At 37.4% G+C, this 24191-nt stretch overlaps 1 protein-coding gene across 2 annotated transcripts; it reads right to left on the bottom strand.

Annotated features, from left to right (window-relative positions):
- Positions 1 to 14: 14 nt before the first annotated feature.
- LOC129113737 (heart- and neural crest derivatives-expressed protein 1-like) lies at positions 15 to 5231 on the bottom strand. Of its 2 annotated transcripts, XR_008532402.1 has the most exons (3): positions 4688 to 5231; positions 2303 to 2537; positions 15 to 36 (listed from the first exon to the last, which is right to left on the bottom strand). XR_008532402.1 is itself a non-coding variant. In XM_054626199.1 (2 exons), exons 1-2 carry the CDS (start codon positions 5165 to 5167, stop codon positions 2442 to 2444), a joined length of 576 nt encoding a protein of 191 aa, XP_054482174.1. In that variant the 5' UTR covers positions 5168 to 5231; the 3' UTR covers positions 1010 to 2441. The 2 variants fall into 2 exon arrangements, 1 of the variants encoding a protein (XP_054482174.1); XM_054626199.1 differs by lacking the exon at positions 15 to 36 and having other exon boundaries at positions 1010 to 2537.
- Positions 5232 to 24191: the final 18960 nt, after the last annotated feature.

Raw genomic sequence — 24191 nt, 5'->3', positions numbered from 1 at the left:
GTGTCACTGTAGTTCCTCTCATTAATTGATTGGCAGCTGTACAGGGAGGCGGGCTTTAAAACACCTGGAGACTTTTAGAGGAAAGTAAGTCAACAACAAAACAGCAGCATCGTTCAAACATTGTGCAGGAATAAGATGTCACTTTTTCCCAGCAGGGGAAACTGTGTTTTTTAGAGCCAAATTTATTTTATTTTCCTCTTTTAAAAAGAAAACATCATTACTAACTCTTGATAAAGACCTAAGTAACTAAAGTGTGCAGGAGTCTATCAGACTAGCAAAACACTGCCTTTAGGCCAATTAAATAGCTATATAAAGTTTTAGTCAATCATCCATTGAAGATTATTTTACACAATTGACTTACTAGAGGATCAGGTATTTTATTAATTAAGATTTATTTATTTCAGATGTGGAACATTATGATGTTTTATTCTGACTTCTATACGTTTATTATTTAGAAGTGTGTATATATATATATATATATATATATATATATATATATATAGTTATACATTTTCCGATATTGTAGGTCTATCCAGTAGAGCTGTGGCATTGGGAAATGGCACTTGTAACAGTCCTGACATCCATTTGATGTTTTACTTTAGTATCAGAAATGTGTAAAGAAAGTTAGAAATGTAAAGTGGAATCCCTAGAAAGTAATCAGAATTATGACTGGTCGTTTTTTCACAATTACTCCGCATTTTTCAGTGAGTAATTGTAAATAAAAGTTCAAAATTCAGGAAAAGAGGAAGAGCTTAGAATTAAATGATAATGAACTCCGAAATTAAATTATTTATCATTTGTTTAATTCTTTTTAAAACAGTGGGGATTCTTGATTAATTCGGAATATATTTTCAGGTTATTTTATTTTTTCCTTTTGATTATAACTTTTACTTGCCCCAAAAAACAGGTAAAAGAAAAATCAAGACAATAAGGTGAATAATGTATTTTTGATAAAACATATCGTTATAAATGAGTAATAAACAACACTTTCACTACAGCTGGAGTGACTTAAAATAATTCATTTATTTACGGAACTATATATAACTTCACATCCAATGTACATTTCCATCAACATTTCGCACAGAAATCAACCTTTAATCCTCTGAAGTTTGTGTCTAACATGTCGGAGTGAAAGCTGAGTCTCAGTCAGAACGGACAGTGACATTTAATTTTGAGGTAGATTCAGTAAATTCAATAATTTTCTACAAAGAAACTTCAACAACAGCCGCTATAGTTAACAGTCAGGACTCCATTTGATTTTTTTTTCTTTTTTTTTTTGTTACATATCTGACCGGGAATACTGGATTAATAATAGTTTAAATATTCTTGACTGCTCCAAATTCAACGGGATGAAACAGTGACACAAAAAAAAAGTTTATACCCCCAAAAAATGTGTTTCCTCTGAGCTCGGAAATATATCTATTATTGTTGTTTCTATTTGATTTCATTCATGACATCACATTACAAAGAAGCCTGTCTGGGTATTGATTGATTGATTTAATTCAAATATATTTTAACATTTAAATAGCCATTTTGATTTCATGCCATGTGAGGTGGTTAATCCTGTGTGACGGCTGGTTTGTACTTTATTTGCAGCTAAAGATTTAGAAACCTTTTCAATTTTCAGGCCATACTAAAAACTATAAATATATCAGGATTTATGCAATAAAAACAAAAAACTTAATGATAATTTCATTTCGAAGTTGCACTAAGCCAACTCACAACATGCTGGTAAAGTGTGCCAGAACATTTTAAATAAAGTTATAATTACAATCAAAGTAGTATTTGGTAGATATTTGAATCTCATAACTGCTTTTTCTGATTGGACAAAAATCACCTATCATTCTTTGGTAACTCACTCTAAGAAATCTATATTTAAATATTAATATTATTATTTATTTATTTTAAAATCATGTTTGCACTTCTGCAACGGACACATATTGTGCATTTACACCACATGACATTTGTAATGATGTATTTATTTTCTCTTCAGATAGAAACACATTTTAAGGGGGAGACAGATGTTTCTTTTTCTTTTTCTTTTTTTTTTTTTTTTGACACCGTGGCCACATCTGGTCTACAGTACTGGAAGGGTGGAAACATCAAAAAGCAGAAATACCACAAATATCATACAGTCAAGTGTGTGTGTGAGTGTGTGTGTGTGTGTGTGTGTGTGTGTGTGTGTGTGTGTGTGTGTGTGTGTGTGTGTGTGTGTGTGTGTGTGTGTGTGTGTGTGTGTGTCGAGTTAGAAACCACACCAGGAGAGAAAAAGACCAACACCGTGTCCATCGTGCTGTTTCACCTTGTTGTCCTGCATGGTGTCCATTCATTCTCTCTCTTTACGCAGACCATTGGACGTGCACAGTCAGTCAGTGGTTTTCTTTCTTCTATAGTATTTGAATCCAGAGTCTGAGGAGTTTTTCCTTTTCTTGGGTCAAGGGTCACTGGTTGAGCTCCAGAGCCCAGACCTGCTGTGGCCACCCGGTCCGGCCCTTCACCTTCTTCTCGGCTCCTAATGACTCCTGCAGGCCGTCAGTCTGTGACACCGAGAAACAAAGCACACTATCATCAGCAGAGGCTCAGATACAGGCACCCCACTTTATATAATAATACATATTTATATAATTCATATAATATTGCATGTCCTGCTGTGTTTCTACACGACCTATTCATGTCATAAGTTTCCTCTCCTCTGAGAGTTTCATCTGGAGTTCTTATAAACTATGCTTCATGCTGTTTCTCGTCACAATGTGACCCACAAGATGATGTGTGGCCTTTCCTGACGCAACCAGGGTAATGACATCACATGCAGGCTTTCGTTTAATGAAAGTCAGTCAAACCTTCATGAAACCACGAGACTGCAATCCAAATGATAGAACAAATATTTTTTTAAAAACAACCTCTATATTTCTAATTATATCAAATATTAAATAATGATGCATATTTTAAACTGAATAAGGCTTGTGGTAATATTAGTGTTGTAAAAAAATATATAAGTAAACACAAACGTTATTAATCTACACACATTGAGAATAAATGTTAGTTTGGAGTGTAAAATATATTTAAGAGGATATAAATGTTAGTTTGGAGTGTAAAATATATTTAAGAGGATATAAGTGTTAGTTTGGAGTGTAAAATATATTTAAGAGGATATAAGTGTTAGTTTGGAGTGTAAAATATATTTAAGAGGATATAAATGTTAGTTTGGAGTGTAAAATATATTTAAGAGGATATAAATGTTAGTTTGGAGTGTAAAATATATTTAAGAGGATATAAGTGTTGGGCAATATCATTATGGTAATCAACAGCTGCAAATATTTCGTAAGCAGTAATACATTTACTGTATGGGTAATATTTTTACTGCTACATTACAGTTTGTATGAAGATAAAAGGGTCTAAACTTATTTTAATGAGGTTAAGTGTTGACTGTTTAAGGCAAAACTCCATTGTGAGCAGCCTCCAGTAGACAAGCTTAGCTATAATGCATTATAAATGTAAAAGAAAAAACATTACATATAAAATTCATATTAAGGATCTGATGGCTAAGGAAATATAATATTAATAAAATAATATTTCAGTTGGAAACGGTTTTATAATCGAGATAATAATAATCAGACTGAGAAAAGTAAAACTGTAAACCTTAACATCAGCTTTTATATTTAAGTTGTTGTTAAACTTTCGGGTTGCTTCAAACATATTTCGTAGTAATTTGCCTCTGCACTATACTTTTGCTCTGGTTTATGCTTTAAGATGCTTGTTTAAGAAAAGAGATGCACTTATGACTTCTGGTGACTAGTAGTTCTCTTGAATACCTATGTTGAATACACTTATTGTAAGTCGCTTTGGATAAAAGCGTCTGCTAAATGACTGTAATGTAATGTAATATTTGTTAAATTCCACCTTAAAAAAAACTATCTTTCCAGCTATTTTTTATTTTGTTGTATAGTATGTGTATTTATTGTCTGTGTAGTTGTATAGTATGTGTATTTATTGTCTGTGTAGTTGTATAGTATGTGTATTTATTGTGTAGTTGTATAGTATGTGTATTTATTGTCTAGTTGTAGTTGTATAGTATGTTATTTATTGTGTATTGTATTATGTGTATTTATTATGTGTAGTTGTATAGTATGTGTATTTATTGTCTGTGTAGTTGTATAGTATGTGTATTTATTGTCTGTGTAGTTGTATAGTATGTGTATTTATTGTCTGTGTAGTTGTATAGTATGTGTATTTATTGTCTGTGTAGTTGTATAGTATGTGTATTTATTGTGTAGTTGTATAGTATGTGTATTTATTGTCTGTGTAGTTGTATAGTATGTGTATTTATTGTGTAGTTGTATAGTATGTGTATTTATTGTCTGTGTAGTTGTATAGTATGTGTATTTATTGTCTGTGTAGTTGTATAGTATGTGTATTTATTCTCTGTGTAGTTGTATAGTATGTGTAGTTGTATAGTATGTGTAGTTGTATAATATGTGTATTTATTGTGTAGTTGTATAGTATGTGTATTTATTGTGTAGTTGTATAATATGTGTATTTATTGTGTAGTTGTATAATATGTGTATTTATTCTCTGTCTCTGTGTAGTTGAGCTACATGTAGACCAATAAAGGAATATAATACTTCCCATAATGATAACTAAACTTATTTCCATCACCAACAATAAATCTCTGGAGGTTTCTACCTACCGGCTCCCGTTTCCTCTTCATATCCCTGTTTTCAAACTTCTTGATTTCGGCCTTAAAGCCCTCCGTCTCCCCGGTGTCCTTGGCCAGCACGTCCATCAGGTATGCGATGTAACTGGTCGCGAGGCGTAAAGTCTTGATTTTGGACAGCTTGGTGTCTGCAGGCACATTGGGGATACACTCCCGGAGCTCTGCGAAGGCCGTGTTGATGCTCTCCGTCCTCCTGCGCTCCTTCTTCGGCCCCGACGTCCTCCTCTTCCCCATCCCAGCCTGGAGCCCCTCCATCCGGGCGTCGTGCGTCTCCCCGGCCGCTCCGAGCTCCGTGGCCGGGTAAGGCGCCTGGATCTGGAAGTCTGGAGGAACCTCTCCATGGTTCACCACCCAGCTCTGGAAGTAAGGAGCATCCTGGTGGCACCTCTGCACGAAGGGGAAAGGTTCATGCATCAGGTGGTGGTGATGCTGGTATCCCCCGATGAGGTTCATGTCGAGAGGGATGAAAAATGTGCTCGGTGTGGGGGTATCCGTGTCTTTGGTGCTGCCCCAAAACGGTGTCAGAACTCATTCAATTCTTAGATATGTATTCCCTTAAATGCATCAATAAGTAAAGCCGAGAAGAGCATTATGAAAGCCGAGGAGGAGAAGAAAAGTGTATAATTCCAGATCTTGGAGGACAGATGTTGCAGGTCTCCACTTTGTCTTTTCTCCTCTCTGGTGATGGTTGTTGCTCTCGATTTGCCCAAGAAATTTGACCCCGATGAAGGTGTGAGGCCCCCAGGTTTATATGATTTGGATGTCAGCGTGGAAAGGAGGCAGCCAATGGAAGAAAGCGTCCAGGATGGGAGGAGAGTCTGGAGACGCAATAACATCATCTCACAGCAATACACACAGCAGAGGAATATCTGTGTGTTGTTGGAGTCGGTTTCTGGGAACAAAGACGTGCACATATGAGGAGGAGGAGGAGGAAACTAAGTTGTTTAACTGTCTTCAAGTTTTGGAAAGGAGAAAAAAAGGAGTTTGTTGTCAGGTCGAGTGGTTGGAGAGGTTTAATAATTTACGCACACTGTGTTTGGCTGGGCATGTTTATTGGGTGTGATTTTGCTCATTCAGTGGTGGGAATCATTAATTTGTGTTGTTTTATTTGTCAACTTGTGCAGTGAGTTGAACACAGAAAGGGAATTTTTTTGGAATTTTATTTGATTTTGAAGTTGGGCACAATTAAAAGAAAGAAAGAAAAAAGAGGCCTTCAACTATCTCCTGCTTAATCTGGCAATTCAACTCGTTTTTAACTCACAACACTTGACATAAAGGCTTAATAACGCCTTAAATAAAAAAGATTTTCGATGGATACATTTTTTTTATTTGATAACACGAATTCTTTTTTCGAAAATAATGGCAACATTTTCTTTATATTAAAAACAACAACAATGTATCTAATTAAATCTTCCTCACATGCAACGTCAAAGTGCTGCTTCACGTCATAACACGACTCTGAAAATGTTAAATTATTTCTCTCTTTCCGTTCCAGCTCCTTTTTTTAAAATATACATATCTTTCTTATAATAATGGAGGTTTTGTGCGTAAATTGGCTGAATCTCGTCAGCATCATTCACTCCTTTCCCATCAATAACACCATGTGTATGTCAGATCATTCTGGGAAGTGTTAATGAAACAGTTTGATGAATTATTTGGTACTTTTTTTGTTTTTGGACAGCAATAGCGGCTTTATCTCGGCATTAATTCCCCACAGCTCCTTCACACACTAAACACATCATCCTGTCTCCATCGCCTAAAAAACATTATCCCATTACATTGCATGACCTTGACTCTATTTGGAAACCATTTACGGTCGAGTCTTATCTAAATACAGCCATAAATCAGGAGGTGTCACCGTCCTGCAGGGTTACATGTCTTCCATAAAAGCTCTCCTGGCCTGCTCACTGTTTACATACAACATATAATAACCCGTGTTATAATAAAGAGCCATCAGTCACAAGGTTATGTCGCCTATTTTGCACGGAAACATGCAGATAATATGCATAAATGCGCAGGTATAGCCTCGAACACCTTGTTTCCTAACGAATTATTCTATATTCGTAAACATATGTCTGTAATATTCCGATTGGTGCAAATAAGACTTCATATGATGCTAAAGTTCGTTTAAATCAATGTTCCCTTTTAATTGTAAAGCATTGAAATTAGTTGCACTCACCACTTTTTAGTTATGTTATATATTTAATCCCCTGCAATCACTATCATTATCCCTATAACACACTGTCTCTGATATGATCGTTATATTATAAATATAACTTTACTATAAGTTTGCTCAATGGTTTTTTATTTATTTATTTGTTGTTCAACTTTACACTTGGAGTTATGAGCTTTATTAGCAGCCAAAACATGTGATTAACTCATAAAATGCATTGATGTAGTAAAATGCTGCTCTCACTTTAATGCATCATTAATTTAACACTCTGAAGTAAGCATATGCATATGTACACTGCTTCACTTCTACTTCAGTAACATCTTTTTAAAGCAGAGTATTTTCTTATATTCTAACCTTTTAATAAATTACCTTTATTCGTGTAGCAAGTTTCAACATAAAGTGCTTCACCAAAGGAACAAACTAAACAGTGACACGACAGAAATGATTGGGAAAATACAAAGAAAGGCCGATAAAGATGACCCAAACTAATCAAGAGTTACAAAGAGACGGGGCACAGAGATGCTCGGTCAAGGAAACAGGTTTATGGCGGAGGTTTATTTAAACTATTCCTTGAATTATTGAAATTCTAAATCCTAAATAATAAATAACAAAGAATCTGACAGGGTGTTGGCCAAAATACAATATTTCTAAAACATCCATAAATGGACGTGCAGTGTCCTGGAGGTGCTTTTATACCTTTTGAGTTTATCAAGCTTTATAGTATGTCAATATCTGGCCTGGTACCTGAAACCTCTGCAAACCCACAGCTGCATTCAAATGCATTTTAATATGCAGAAATCAGGTGTGCAAAAATCATAAAATAATCCAAAAGCTTTTGAACATGATTGCGACTTTTGACATTTTTTATTTTACGTGAAGGAGGACATTGCATTATTATTATTATTATTATTATATTCCATGCAAGCTGGTGTTGCTTATGGGCAGAATGAAGGCACATCCTCCTCTCCGTCCTGTTCGCCACTCTGCTGTCAGCATGAAAAACACCATGCAGCCTCCTGAAAGAAAACCTGACAGTGTTGATTAAGACGTCCACTACGCAGAGATGAAATACAACACTGGTCATACTCCCATCCCCCTCTCTACTCTTTTCTCTGTATCACTTTCTCCTCCACTTCTGCCTCTCGTGCCTCTCTCTCTCCACCGAACCTTTAACCAGAACCTTTCCTCTTTTTTGATCTCCTCCTTCTCCTCCTTTCTCCCTTTTCCTTGCTATCGCTGGAGGTGCTGAAAGACCTGGGCAGCGGTAATAGTCTCTTCATATTTTGCTTTCAACCCCAATAGACTCCAGCCATCCCTCTCTCTCTCTCTCTCCCCCCTCTTTCTCACTCTCTCTCCCCTCTTGCTGCTTTGCCAGGGGAAACATCCAAAATAGGTCACAGGGAGCCATCTTGGCCGTGTTATGAATTCTCCTCATAATTGTTTGTGTCATCATGTAGATTTTTCAATAGACACTGCTTCCCTCCTCTTCAGAGTGCTTACCCTCAACTCTACATGTCCAAACAAATATTCTCCCCTGATTCAAAGCCGAGCACGGAAAACGCTGCGGAGCACGCTCGGCCCTGCGAGTGTTTATCACATGGGGGCTCGTACAGTATATATATCCACCTCTGGTATACACGCAAAGACAATTAAACCCAGTGGGTACAATTAGACGTGGCGGCTCCTCCTCATTCTGGGAAATGTGGGCAAACTGGGTCATGCCATGGCGGTCTGGGAGTCCATCGGAGGCCCCAGTGCCTGCTGGGAGAAGAAACTCATTGTCCTCCGTGGCGCTAACTCGAGCAGAGTAAGACAAAGTACACAAGGTGCTAAAAAAATGAGCATTTATATGTGATTTATACACATCCTGCTCTATTCTGGTCAAGGTCACACTGAGGTCAGATCTCATCTCATCAAGCTAACAGAACATGGTTTGTGAGAAAATCGAATCAAACATTGGGATAACAAGATCAAATCCTCCAAAAAGCGACTGCTGTTTATTCTCATCAGATTCTGATTTCAGAGTTTTGAGGTACACCTCCCACATGTTCGGTGCAGTATTCCTTTTGTAATACATTTAGGATTAAAGGCTCTGTTCATACAAATAAAAGCAAAAACAGACATTTGCCTCGAGATGTTTCTAGGCATGCAAACATAGATTTTTTCTTTTATGATTTGAGATATCTGTCTCTTTCTTTAGGAACTATTTCTCTACCAAATAAATGGTTAATTGGTCTCTGTGGGTTTTTTAGATAAACAGTTTTTTTCTCAATGCTCTGAGTACATTTAGATATTTCAAAACCCGGGTAAAGATGCCAATAGAAATGATTGAGAAATGTGTAATTTTGTTGAACAGACCATTTAAGATGACTCAATAGGGAAATCAGTTTTTGTAAAAGTGTACCTTACAATTAAATAAGATTCAGAATATTATTTTACTCACAGTTTGCCGGCTGAATGTGACAGTTTTAATTCACATCTTTCTCATTCATCATCATTTATATGCAATCTTCTAGTTATTGTATTTTTCTTAATTTCTAAAATGTCAATGTGTTTTGCAGCAATGTGTTTTTTCAAATTCCGTCAATCAATCCACCAACGTTGTCTCTGAGCGAATATCAAACTATATCTTTGATCTTTGTCTGCTTTTCACAGTTGTGTTTTGATGAAATATGATCTCACATCCAATTATCATCTTAATTGACTGTATTGTATGCCTGACCATATGTATCACACATACTATGATGCCAGTTATCAGTCATATCTATTTATCTGTTTGTCAAAACAACAAGACTGAACAAAACCTTTTGTCATTATTTTTGATAAATAGATTAAGGGGGATGTCAATTACTCTGTGGAGGAGCTGGATTAATGTTTAATGTCCCATGCACAGAATATCAAAAGACAGGTTATCTTTGTGTAAATATACAAATCTAAAAAGCTCTGAGCCGACTCCTCAAAGCTCAAGTAGAGACTAAAGACGAGACCGTTTATTGTTTGTCGTTTGGGAGCTTTACCAGACCGTTTACTTTTACTACGGCTATTTTCCCCCCAGTTATTCTCTCACTTTCCAGTCTCATTATCTGTAAAGTTCTCCACCCTATCAGGGGCTGCTTTCTTCTGTCCTCATATATATTTCATTCCGTGCTGTCATGCGGCCCGTTGATAAGTGGTCGCCGTCTCTGGTCTCCGTGGACATCTGCGTCTCGAAAGCTCCAGAAACTGTCCTCTAACTGCAGTAATTCTGCTCGTCCTCAGCCAATAAAGATAAGAGCGGGACGGCTGGAATGTGGAGCGGAGAGGTGACAGTGACGGGGTGAAGGGACGTAAACGGACATAAACTCAGACACTTTCTGTCACAAAGCCTTTTAACTTTTTTTGTTTAGTCATTTGGACACAATATTCAACAGTGATGAGAGGGGATTTTTTAATATAAATGAATGTTAGTTTTGTTAACTCAACCTGTAAGCAGATCATGATGGTTTTTTTAACACTTGTTGCAGCTCATAGGAAGCAAATATCCTTTGCCATGCATCAGTTATTTGTTTGGACTGAACAAAATAATTAGACACCTAAATGTCATCAGCAGATAATTTAAAAAAAAACCTAATCACATAGACAACTACAATTAATGAATATTTAAATTGTCCATATATGTATTGATAGTTTGATATAAAGTTTTCACAGCAGAGTAAAGGATGCAAGTCAGCAAATTTGAGAAACTGGAACCAGAAATGTTTGAGGTTTTTGCTTCATAAAAGGACATAAAATTAATAATTGAATTCCAAAAATGTGATTCAATTATTTTTCTGATTGGTTTCATTAATACAAAGATTGTTCCAATGTCAAGATAATACACATGAAACTATAATAAGTACGGAAATATATACATACATAAATTAGAATATCGGATATTGTTATTTTCATAAATAATAACAATATGTTTTTTTTATATTTTTATTTCTATCAATACATTCATCACATTTTGTTGTACAGAGTTAGGAAAGCAATGTTTAATTCAAGCCCGATGTTGCCATCCACATGAAAAATGATCCCAGTCACTTCCACATAGAGAGGAATACAGCTTATTAATTAAACACTGGTATTTGATTGATACTCAGTATTGTCAGTTACCGATAGACCTAGGTTTTGGTATCGAGATTGAAAAAGTCAGATCACTGCATCTCTAGAAATGAGGCTGTTTTCTGTTTGTGAAGCAGAGTTCGCCCTCTTTTCTTTTAGGTCAACATAAGTCATAAATGCTGAGACAAGGCATCATAAGAATATTCCTAAATGCTTTTTTACACAATCAATTGATAATTTAAGATATTTCTCATGTTAAAACACCAAACATTTTCCAGATATTCTGTCTCAAAAGTGAGGATTTTCTTGCTAGTTTTTATGTTTCAAATCCTTGGAGTGTTTTTATTTGATTTATTTTTTGTTTCATTTGGACAAAAGTGTTTTATAGACATCTTACAGACATAATGATGTTTTTTTAAGTTGAGAAAGTAAGTTATAGATCCAAGAACCATGAATTAGTTTAGAGTTATACCAGAAGAGCATGTAATTCGGCATCACAAGCCTCACTTATCCACGTTGATCCTCTCTTTATACTTACACTGGTCAGAAGCATCAAACCATCCTCCCCCCTCCACACACACACACACACACACACACACACACACACACACACACACACACACACACACACACACACACACACACACACACACACACACACACACACACACACACACACACACACAGCCAGGTCCTGTGTTCTGGACTCGTGGACCACCGGCAGGTCGGGGCTCTAATGATTTCACAGCAGCAGCTTTAACAGAGGGTGGCTGCTCTGTGTCAGACGACCCCAGAGGGTTTGGAGAGGCTGACAGTCAAAACATGGACATAAAGGTTTGACCCTGAGAAATCTAGAGGTGGAGACGGTTCAGGGACCGACTTCTCTAAAAGCATTTTAACACCACAGAGGCCACAACACTCCACCGAATATTTTACAGAGTGAGTAATAAGTGTTATAACCTACGGGGGAACGACGCCGGCCAACATTCATGAGTCAGTGAGTAAAGTAGTTCTGATGAGCTCATACAGGCTTTTATGCACATGTTTAATGTTACAAATTAACACTGGTTCTCCCTTCAGATTTCATTTTTCAAATATATACATATATAAATTAGAATATCGGATATTGTTATTTTGATAAATAATAACAATATGTTTTTTTATATTTTTATTTCTATCAATACATTCATCACATTTTGTTGTACAGAGTTAGGAAAGCAATATTTAATTCAAGCCTGATGTTGCCCTCCACATAGGGAGGAATACAGCTTATTGCACATGTTTAATGTTACACATGAACACTGGTTCTCCCTTCAGATTTCATTTTCTTAATCTTATTGGTGTATTTGACTTGTTACATTTTTGTATTTCAGGTTCTCATTTTCTATTTTCACTTAAGTTCTTCCTTAACGAACCTCTGTTTTTCAATTTCCCCAGAGCATTTAATTTTTATTACCTTATCTTAAATTATGTTACCTTATCTTTGCTTTTGTTGTTTTTTATCTAGTTTTTCTTTTAAACACAGAAAAAAAGTGGAATGAACCAACCGTACACAAAAAACACACTTTTTGGCAAAAATAAATGGAAAAAGGAAAGAAATTAGGGACACACAGGGAGTATCCATCTCTTAAATAAACTAAACAATCTACATAAATATTTACACTTGCATAACTAGAAACCACATATTTATATCAAACCATACAATGATTCTGCACTTATCAAATTGGAAGATTTGCCCATAACGGCCTTAAAGTTGACACATGGGTTAATTATTTTGACCGATTTTCATCAACGGTATCAATTACTGCTCTTAGTTTAAATGTTATTCCATTGGGTTTATATTGCGAACTGAAGTCAATTCACTAATTGATGGTTGTTCTTTCTTTTCTGAAAGTCATTGTCAGGTCAAAGTCTTTTTACATGCCACTAACACCCTCAAACTAGTGTTTCGCTCTTATTGCACAGTGAAGCTCTTCTGGATAACCAAAGGTAGAAGTTTTAAAATCAAAATACATTTTCTTCCTAAAAACTGCATCAAGGACACAAAGTGGAAACCTTATCAAAATGGAGACCCAGAGGGATAATCCCAGAAAACATGACAGGGTTAACTTCTAACATCTTATCTTATCTTACTTCATCTTATCTTATTATCTTTCATGTTTATGTGTATTGTAAGGTTTTCTGGATAAACATGTCATTCAAGTGACATGTTTTTAATTAATCATATGAAAATGTGTTGTGACATGTTTGATAAGCATTGCTAATTTATAGCTACAGCTACATGTTAATATACTATAGCAGTGCTCTAGTTTAGTTGTGGTTTACTGTTATGAATGTTGACTGGTTGATGTATTGTATCAACATTAAACTATAAACTGAGCAGACAGAGAGGAGCAGTGATTGCTGTAGAAAAGGTTTAAAAATGAACCGCTAACAACATGTAATACTTTGTGTTTTAAGACAACTTTTGGTTTGTTTGTTGTTGTTTTAACTTTAATTTGTTTGGTCGCTCCTACCAAAAAACAACAATACAACTGTAGGGGAAATAGTGTTTAACTTACAACTGTTTTCATCTTGTCAACTGTGACGGTCCACTTATTCAAACTCCTGCAATGCATCCAAACACTGTTACATTTTAAAAAGCATTATTTTGGATTCTAGTGGAGATCCCACAGCTTGCTAAAATGCCAGATTATGTCAGACGGGAAATGTGTAGCCTGTTAGAAAATAATTTAATGTAATTGGTGCATGAACATGGTGTCCTGACTTGAGATATTGCAGTATTGCAGTATAGCATGCACGCTATATAGTGACCTTTTCATACAGTGTGGAGAAATTACTTGAAAAATCTAAGAAAGAATAAAATATAAAGTGGTAAGAAAGAATCAATTTCATTATCATGCCATGGCAAATATATTTTAGGGTGTTTTGGTACGTGTAAGCATGTCATTTCGAATCTCTTTTTTATACAGTACCAGTAAAAAGTTTGGACACACCTTCTCATTCAATGGTTTTTCTTTCTTTCTTTTTTCTACATTGTAGATTAATATTGAAGACATCCAAACTATGAAGGAACACATATGGAATTATGTGGTAAACAAACAAATGCTCAACAAAGCAGAATATGTTTTATATTTTAGATTCTTCAAAGTAGTTGAATGAGAAGGTGTGTCCAAACTTTTGACTGGTACTGTAACTTCTAATCTTTTTTGTTGTTGTTTTTGTTATTGTCTCTTCTGGCTTATTTGAAATAAAGAGAATTAAATGGAATCAATTCAAAAAGGAAATTCAAGAGGTCAACATTTGGCAGATATTAATTCTATAAAGTATGTATATTGGAAACCTGTTTTATCTTTAATTATATATCATATATAAAGAAGTGCATCAGATGGAGCTGTGTGGAAGCTGTTCTGTATAGTAACACTTTGAAACGGTGTTGAGGTCATTGTGCTCTGTAACATAATTGCCCCACATGCTCTTAATGGCGGAGGCAGCTAGTTAAAGTCCCTGCTTGTCCATTCATACTCAGCTCTCTCCACCTCTCTCTCCCGCTCATTAAAAAACGGTGAATGGGCCACAGATGTGCAGATCAGCCATTAGTTTTACCTGGAAGGAGCCTTTCAGGAGAGGTGAAGTTAGGAAGCGAAGTCAAACACCAGAGTGAGGGGCTTCGTTTCCCCCCCCCACTGGAGGCCACCCAGGTTAAAAATGTGTTCACCCCACGGTGCTGTGAGGAGACGCGTCCGGTCCACCGACAGATGTTACCTGCCGCAGGTTTCAGAAACGGCGAGCTCGAGACGTCCTCAAAGACAGGCTTTTGGGGGTATTTTACGACACGCCGAGATAATCTGGAGGATCTGCTCGTTCTGTTCCCAAAGTCCTGCATCAATCTTTGGCCGACAAGCAGATCCTCTACACCTGGTTCTGCTTACGGGATCAATATGTAGAGCATCGTCTCCACTCCTAATCTCCAGCAGAGGGTATTCAGTGTTTTAGCAGGAAGAACCACAGATCTTTAGAGATGGTAATTGTTGAATGATGGTAAAGTAATTTTGTCCTAAAGGTTTCTACACTATATGGGCGGAGGTAGGTGGTCCTGCGCCCACATGCCTTCTTTGGTCTGGGTCGCTGTTTTATGGTTTGAGCCCCTTAGTTCATGCTGCATCATGAAATTTTATTGTAGACAATTGTGTGCTGGTGTTTGGACATTTCCTGTTTCAACATAACAATGCCCTCGTGCACATACAGGTACATAAAGGAAAGTTTCACCGGGCCGCACAGATCTCCGGCCTCAAACACCATCCAACACCTTTGGGAGGAACTGAAACGCAGACTGCGAGCCAGGCCTAAGACCCAACCCAGTTTCGGACATCAAGTCATTTTGTGGCTGGATGGGAGCCAATCCCTGCAGCTGGACTCTCCAAATCTGATGGAGAGCATGAAACCAGAAGAGAGGAGGCTGTTACAGCAATGGATTGATGTCCATGTTATGTCAATCACATGTGGCGGTAAGGTTCCAACACGTTTCCACTTCGTCTTTACAGGAAGTGAGGTTTAGGCGACAAAGCCAATTAGTCATGTGACTAATGATACTAACAAACAACTAACTCACACGAAAATTGGTACCCTGGATGACAGTTCTGTTTTTGTCCTGCTTGGCCAGATATTTTTCTCAGTGGTGGGTGGTGACCAAACCAGAGTGCAAAGGAGCGTGAATATTAGACTTAGAATCATCAGGTAGACACAAACATGACTTAAAATGAATGCTAATGTTGCTCTGTGATGTGGTGGTCACTCTGCATCCTGTTTCAGTGTAAATAAATGTAGCTTTATCGTTCAGAAAACATAAGAAGTATCACACACTTGCATTTAGTTTTATGTGAAAAAATCCTCATGGTTATGTCCACATTCTCCAAAGTGCACATCATTGGGTAAAAGCATGTTCATCTTCGTACAGCTGGTATGAAAATGGTGTAAGATCAAGTAAGAATGTTGTATTTCAAAGCATCAACAGTGAGCAGGGAGGAAACTATTGATTATTGAACAATGACTATCAAGGAGTGCATCCATAAAGCTCTAATTTTGCAACTTATTGTCCTATAAGAAAGCAATTGTGGAAAATAAACAAATTGAAAGAGACACTGAAATAGTGCAGTGGAGCTTAATTGGGTAGTGGAGGAAGCAACAACATATTTCCAAGCATGTCTCAAGTTTACATTTGCAGTCAAAGATATTTTATGATATTTTTTTTTATGTTTAGTTATGTGAACTTGAGGCTTAACATGCAATAAAAATATTTTTTTTGTTTGCATCATCTCAAGTTCTTACCATTGTCACATTATTCCCCAACAGTGGAGAAATATCATCACTTTCAACAAGTTTAAAAGTCTTAAACAGTCAGTTTTGAGCAGAAAATCAAGGAGAGTTAAGGTAACACGTTTCGAGTGCTGCAGCAGTTTGTCTCAGCCTTGTTGAAACTCCCTCCTATCTGCAAAGACCTTAAAATAGCCTCGCAGCTCCGTGTCCCAGCCGGCATCAGGCCTCATGATAGTGTCAGATCAGCTCGAGGAATGCAGCGACAAGCTCTCAGACTCAGATTGGATGCTTATCACAGCAGCGTGAGCTCTGATTGGATGCTTATCATAACCATATCCTGTAGCTGGCTGATGGAGTGACCTTTACAGTATCAGCGTGGGATGCCATCGCAGGGCGAGGCGGCAGCGGCTGGACTTTCCCCTGATTCTTTTTTCACACCTCTTGGCTCCTACTTCAAACCTCCGTGCCAAAATGATATTAATAGTGAGTTACAAGGGCTTTACAGCTGCACCGTATCATGGAGGCTGACAGCGGAACGTCATGAAATTTAGCCAAAAATGGGCAAAATAAAAAATGGGGGTGTTATTTTATACGATCGTGGATTAGCAATTAAATGATCAGTTGCAGTTCAGTTTTAAGGTGTTAGGGTCTTTAGTATTAAATCTCCAGATTACCAATGCATGGGCATATCAGGGATTTAGGGGTGTTTAAAAAGGCCTTCTTTTTGAGAAACCACCTACAGGAGCTGCACAGATTTTATGTCCATGGTCACAGCAAATTTGTAATTTCTGAAAGTTGGTTTTGACCCCCAAATGGGTGGCACACTTCAGCATCTATGTGAATGCCAGAGGGGTTATTTAAGCTGCTTATTATCTAATGCTCTGTTCCAGACACCCTCAAACTCTGAAAAAGATTCTGACCTCCAATTACAAAAAGTACTTGGGGCTACCCCGACGTCACTAAGATGCAGATGTCTGATGTCACACAACAAGTTGTAAATGGTAAACCAGCCACTAAGAGGTAACCTTAAGTATAGTTGCCTGTAACTAATTAAAATAAACAATATTATCATATAGTAAAGCCTGTTCTGCAGGTAAATCAATGTCAAATTATTTTGTTTTCTGCACAAAAGTTATTCGGGAAAACTTTAAAAATGCCTGAAAAAAATGGAGCAATTGTGTGTACACATGCCAAAGAAACCTCAGTTGATCGCGGTCAGCTATGTTTTCATTTTCGTTTTGGCATCTTGCAACTGGAACGCAGCATTAATCTATGACATGATTTTTCTAAATCAAACAGTAAAATAACAAAATGTCAAACTGCAACAGAATGAAGTTATTTTTGGTTATTATGGTAACTTAAGCAAATAACTTTTAAGTACTTTTAAAGGCCTTCATTTGAAAAAAAACGGTGTGTATGTGTGCAACGTATCGTTACACAAAGGTTCATATGATATCTTTACGTATTTGGTTATTTTTTGTGAGTTGTCCTACTAATGGCCAGCTCCTGCAGTGTTAAGGCAACAACACTATTTGGTTAGGTTTAGGAAATAGTCATTGTTTGAGATAAATTAACTACGGAAGGGACGTTACTTAAGTACGGTAGTTAGGTGACAAATAAATCAAAGTTCACTTTCACAGTGGTCTCCTGGGTGAAAGTTGCCTCATCATTTTTGCGGATTACGTAAAAATGTTTAATGTGGGCTGTATACGAATGGACAAAACCTGTGAATTGACAACTCAACTTGAAAAAAAATGAAAGCTTTGATGAGTTTCCTAGTGACCATTAGACAAACTACAGCTACAGACACATGAACACTAGCTTTTATAATCAGATATAAGAGAACCTGTTTTCCATGAACCAATTACATATGGTTATGCCTTTGTGTGTGGCGCTCTTTTCTCTCTCAGCCATGGTGCGTAACTCTAGCTGCTCTTGCCAACTACTTTTCAGTTTATTTCTAACAAAAGGAGTTTTCCAAAATCTGGCCACAACATCTAAACTGAATGTTTTACTCCTATAATGTTATTGCCATTGATCTAAATGTTGAAAGATATTACCTACTACTTTAAATTACACCTCAGACAGATATGACTGGAGAATTGTGGGGTTTAATTCTGAAGCCGGGACATAAATCTGACCATGAGTGCTCTGTGGCTACCCAGGTCAGTCCTCCTGTGGGAAAAGAGAGATGAGAGGCTTGGGGTCAATCTGGTTTAAGCCCTGCTGGTGCCAGTGGACCCCCTGGTTCCTCTGACTGACCCTGAGACAGTGTTGACATCAGACCCGGGTCAAATACACTTGAAGTAAGTTGTTTGTCTCAGCCTGCTCGGAGTGACACAAGAGACAATGACGTCAGGTAAGTTGTCAAATCATGCAAGCTCTTCAATTATCTTTCAAGTAATTCGTGAAACTTTTGAGAGGCAAAGAAAACCCAAGAGCTCCACAGAGGGCTGAAACAACCTATTTTATTGTCAGAAAAAAGAAGAAATATAGTAAAAAAATATTTTTTTTCCTTAATGAAAATGCCTAATACACAGGCAGTGTGGTCTGTTGGGCCTCACTCAAAAATATCAGCTGGTTAATCTTTTTAAACAAATTGACCAATGATTTTTGAAGTTTGATATATAGCAGTAGAGTCGTTTCAATCTCACGTGGAATGTGCCAAATGTTTGATGTAACTTAAACGAACTTACTATTATTTCAGAGATCTTAAACCTCAAACGAAGACTCCAAGTTTACTCAGAAAGAGGGACGTCGTTGTTTCAAAGCTGCCATTTTCTAAGCCATTAATTAACTGATCATCAGAAAATAACTATTTTAATCGATCAATCATTTAAATACATTTTTACCAGCAAAAATGCCAAACAGTCATTGGTTAAAGCATCTCAGTTTTGAGAATATTTGTTTTATGTGACAGCTCACTAAATATTTTGTTATCGTACCTAAAAAAGCAATATGAAGGCACTGTGATGTATATTTTCCACTAGTTTTTGAAGATTCATCAGGATTTGGAGATTAATAAATAAAGGAAATAATAGTAGCCCTGCACCAGTATGTGCACCCACAGGAAATAGAAATAGACCAGAATCCATTGTCTTCTTTGGGGAGTTTTTTACTTCAGTGTGTGATTTCCTGCATTTCCCAGAAGGACCTTTGATCTGTTCAATCCTTCAGTTTGCTTCGGTAGACAATTGAACAAAGTTACATTACATTAAGTCACATTACATCACTTTATCTAAATAAAGCTTAATTTACTTTAAATCAGTCGTGTGTTTACTTTCTTTTGGATCATTATCCACTTCATGTGACGACCGCTTGACAGAGTTTTGAGAGAAAACTGAGAGCTCATACTCTATTCGTGATATTTCCCCCATTTCTTTTTTTTTTTTTTTACAAAGCTAGAGTTGATGAAGGCGACCCAAACACAACTGATAGGAATATAACTTAACTTAACAGAGCTGAGTTTGGTAAAACTGAGTGCAGGGTTTGGGAGCTCGGCTCAGGCCCGATCACGCCGCCGTCTGCACCATTTTCCCATTCCCCGGCTTTTCCACGTCTACTTCGCTCTGCAGCTTCGCTCCTGAGAAAAAACAGACGCCCTCTCTGCTGCCGCCCTCCCCCTCCTCCCCCCCCCTTCCTCCGCCTAGCCGTCTTTCTTCCCCCCCCCTTTGCCCCTTGGGCTTTTTTTTTTTTTTATGGCGGGGCTTCTAACACATGACCTCTGCCATGCATTAGATGGCATGTACACATCCATAGACAACAAAATACAATGTGGACTAGTATGAGAATGAGTTTCATATGAACATCCATATGGTTACTTAAATCTCTCTATGGGGAGAGTCCAGCTCCCCAAATCCCAGTCTCTGCCGGGTTTTCAGCAGCGATAACAGCATTTTGATTTATCCCCTGCAAAACACATTTGTACTGTAATCCAATCATACAGCAGCCTCTGAGAGTAAGAAATCATCTCTGCCTCATGGAGATTTTCATTCAGCTCTTTTCTTATTCCGCTCGTGCTGCCTTGTCTGTCCGATGGCTTCTGCGAATTGTCCGCCACGTTGCGGCGTTATGAAGGATGACAAGCTGTAATTTGGTGTACACATTTACTTCATTTGCATGAGAAGCATTTGTGCTACCCGCCACCGGGCTGAACGAATTACACCGGTGGTTATTCTCAGTCTAAATAACGGAGGCTAAATTATGGGCGATGCTGGGAAATGAGGGAGTCACTCATTACAACAGAGCAGCTTTTTGTTAAGTTATATTTTGTTAAGCTGTCTCTGCCCATGACTTGCTGATGACGAGTGACATCAGTGTTATGTTGATGCTGCAAAATTTGACTCCCGAACAGTCCCATCATCATTACCACTTTGAACGAGAAAAAGTTCCACCAAACTGAGAGAAAGATTGAAGTCCCGAAAGGTAGTGATGGTACCCTTTGAACTCAAACATCATCTGCAGAAAAACCCAACAGAAATCCAACAAACAGCGATCTTTCAGCCAGGAGACCGCTGTTCGTTCCCCATCGGAAACTAGAAGTCAATGTTGATTTATTTGTCACGTAACTTCGTGCTTCAGTAACAGCACTTCCTGTATTACTTTAATCCAAACAACTAACCTTTCCTTAACCTAACAAAGTACTTTTGTTCCCTAAACCTAACTGAGTAGATTCCTGTGAAGACAGAAGTTTATTTTGAAAAGACTGTATGTGTGTAATGAGCAGAAATTGACATGTGTTGCTGACTTTCATAGGAAAATGCATAAAAACTGAGGAGTAATATTTCGTAAGAGTTCTGTGTTTTTGGCCCCTTACTCATCCACCCTTACCTCCTCCCTACGCAGAGTTTGTCACTACTTACTGATCCACGATTACGTGGATTACATACAAAATAGATTTTGTGGGATATAAACGAATTACCAGGAATAACTTTTTGTATGTATATCACATACAATGTAGAACAGCCTGCTGGATGACACTATTGTGAAAAGGACTTTGGAGGACAAAGGATTTTATCTTTAAAACTTTTCAAACCTTTAAGAGATGCATTACACTTCAGGATTTTCTAGTAAATTGTATTCATATAGCATAACCCAATATCACGAATTAGCCTTAAAGGGCTTACCACTTTGTACAACACAATTAGACTCTCCATCCTTAGACCTTCAATTCCTATAAGATATATTCAGGTAATGATTAGCACACTTTGTACCAAATTTGATTTAGTACAACCTTACTTGTTCATCAAGTTTATCAAATGAAATATCTGATAAATGTATTTTGGAGAGGGATTTAAGAAAGGTGTGTCCTCTTTCCATGCCTTTTCTTTATATCAGCAATAGAGTCACTTGCTGACAAGATCCAAAGGTTACAGGTGTCAATACATCAATACAAAGTAATTTTTTTCGCAGATGATCTTTTGATTTATCTTACAAACTGGGAAAATATCAAAACTGCCTTTGCTTAATCTTTAATGTCAGAATAATAAAGAGTATTTCGGGTCATAAAGGATTACAATGAAAGAGCAACAGAGGAGGGATCCCACAGACATGCAGTAGATGTAACTAAAAGGTTTAAGATGTCGTCCAAAAGTAAGATCATGTTAAGTTTATGAAGTGTTTCTACGAAGTTCCACCTCTTTTCTAGTCAAGACAGAAGTCTGGCAGAAGTTTTGTTTAAAAAGAAACGGAAACAGCACTTCTGGTTGTCGTTTTATCGGATGCAAACAACTTTTCTGAGGGGTAATTTTATTGTTTGAAATTTTATTGTTTGAAATTTTATAACGACGGCCCGCAGTGTCTCCGGCTCGTTTCTAACCAAATTTTGCACTTGAATTTCTCCAGACCTCCTTGAGCATAAAAAAGACAGAGGACTACACGCATGATTACATCTAGAAATGAAACCCTTCCTCCGTCCGGACATGTCACAACATATGACAGGTAGTTTATTTGGCACTCAATCAGTGCAGTGAGTTTTAAATGAAAAAGCGGTAGTGGGCGTCTTCTGCCGCTAACTGAATGTTGAGTCAAGCTGGGAGTCGGTCATGGTGGCATCGTGAAAGCAGTATATATGCCACTGCTGAGACAAGTGAAGCAAATCTGGCTGCTTCAGCATTGTTTTTATTATCCTTTTTATTTCTTAAGTCTGAAAACGTGGGACCAAAAAAGAATCCTCTTAAATACTTTTATATTCTTTGTTGTTTGGCCTCAAAAAGGAAAAGAAAAGCATAACCTCCCATGTCAGTGTGCAGATTATGATGTGGATCTTGGATAATGTCGTCTGTCAGAGGGCACACACGAAACGCAGCGATATGATGAATGCTTAAGTGTTGACATTTTTGAACCTCCAACATGCATGTGCCTGGTGCGCACTTTAAAATCCAAACTCAACTTTGCCCTTGTCAGTTTGTCTAGTTTAACCAATTTTTTTTAAAACCATCCCTGGTCTCAGTCAGTTTCGCTGATTTAGGGGAGATTTTCCCATTTAGGATCATACAATTTTTTTTGCTGTTGCTGTTTTCAAGTTGTAATAGTCTTCATTCACACATACACTGACAATTACCTGTTTGTTTAATTGTATTAATAGCTTTGCCTTAAAACGCTGTACTATGGAATAATATCACTGCAAAACGAGAGAGAAATATGTGTTGTTTTTCTTAAGCTGCTGCTAAGGACACAGAGGTCATGTCCTCCTGTCATGTAATATTTCTCGAAATTTCGGGGGTTTAATGACCCGACGTGGAGTTTACATTCCATGATTACAAGTGTTTGATTTTTTTAAAGCACAATCTCATGTATCTTTTTCGACTCAATATCTTAGAATCGGACTGTTTGTAGGCAAAACAAAAATAATATGTGTATCCTCCATCAGAACTCCATACCTGGCAGTGTGGAGAATACTTTGAAACCATATTTAGACAATAAAGCTTTGTTTATACTGGCGCCAGGCACCGTGGCGTGAGCCTCCACAGATGGCGTGCTCGCCACGAGCATGCACAAAGGCGTTTATGCTCAACCCACTGTTTGTTGCAGTAGTCTACATAATGCCAGGTGGCGTACAAACAAAACCTACTGTGAAGAAGCAAGATGCTAACGAGACTTACTGGTAAAACAACATAAACCAACCTACACCGTACCGAGGAGGAAAAAAAAAATTCTGAGGTTTACAACGTAGCCCTGCGTCAAACTTTTGCAGCTTTTACGCTGGGTGTGCATAACATGATGACGTCATTTTATAGTGAGCGCATCTGGCACAGGCGTCACTAAGGCAAGCATTAAGTAAGCTTTAAGCAGGTTGTGATAGTTTGGTTAATGGTTTTGCATTCATTTCTTAGGTGGGTGGGGGTGATTTGGGACTCCTGAGTACATGCTGCTCAGTTACAGTTGGTTTATCACACGCAGAGCTATCAAACATTCAACTTTAAGAAGCAATCATAGAATCTCTAAATTAAATTATGTCGGAGGAAGATGTCACGACATATTTGAGTGGGAAAATGTCATTATTTGAATAAAAAGTTGTGGGTGTTGTTCTTCCGTGACTCCATAACTGCTTCTATCTCTGGATCTGCTTCAAACAAATATCCCAACGTTCCAGACATCTTTTTATTTAAAAAAAATGTTCCAACTCTGACGTTTAATCAGTTAGCATGTTGAAAAAAATTATCAAAGAGTTTTCTACTCCTCAAATGTAGAACAAGCCCAACGTTTGCATTGGGTTGTTTGGTTTAGGATTAAGGTTAAGTCACTGTTTCTTAAACATTCTTGTGCAGACATATCTGTGATCTGTGTGCGACTTCTGCTCGTGTATTTCACTTCCATCTGTCCAACCTCTGTCTGTTCCTTGTTTCAAATCATTTCTCATAGACTATCTCTAGATTTTGATATCATTTTTTTTTCATTATTGGT

Source organism: Anoplopoma fimbria, chromosome 24, assembly GCF_027596085.1.
Source record: "Anoplopoma fimbria isolate UVic2021 breed Golden Eagle Sablefish chromosome 24, Afim_UVic_2022, whole genome shotgun sequence".
NCBI lineage: Eukaryota > Metazoa > Chordata > Actinopteri > Perciformes > Anoplopomatidae > Anoplopoma > Anoplopoma fimbria.
The sequence above is the reverse complement of the archived record's forward strand: the minus strand, read 5'-3'. Positions and strand labels throughout refer to the sequence as shown.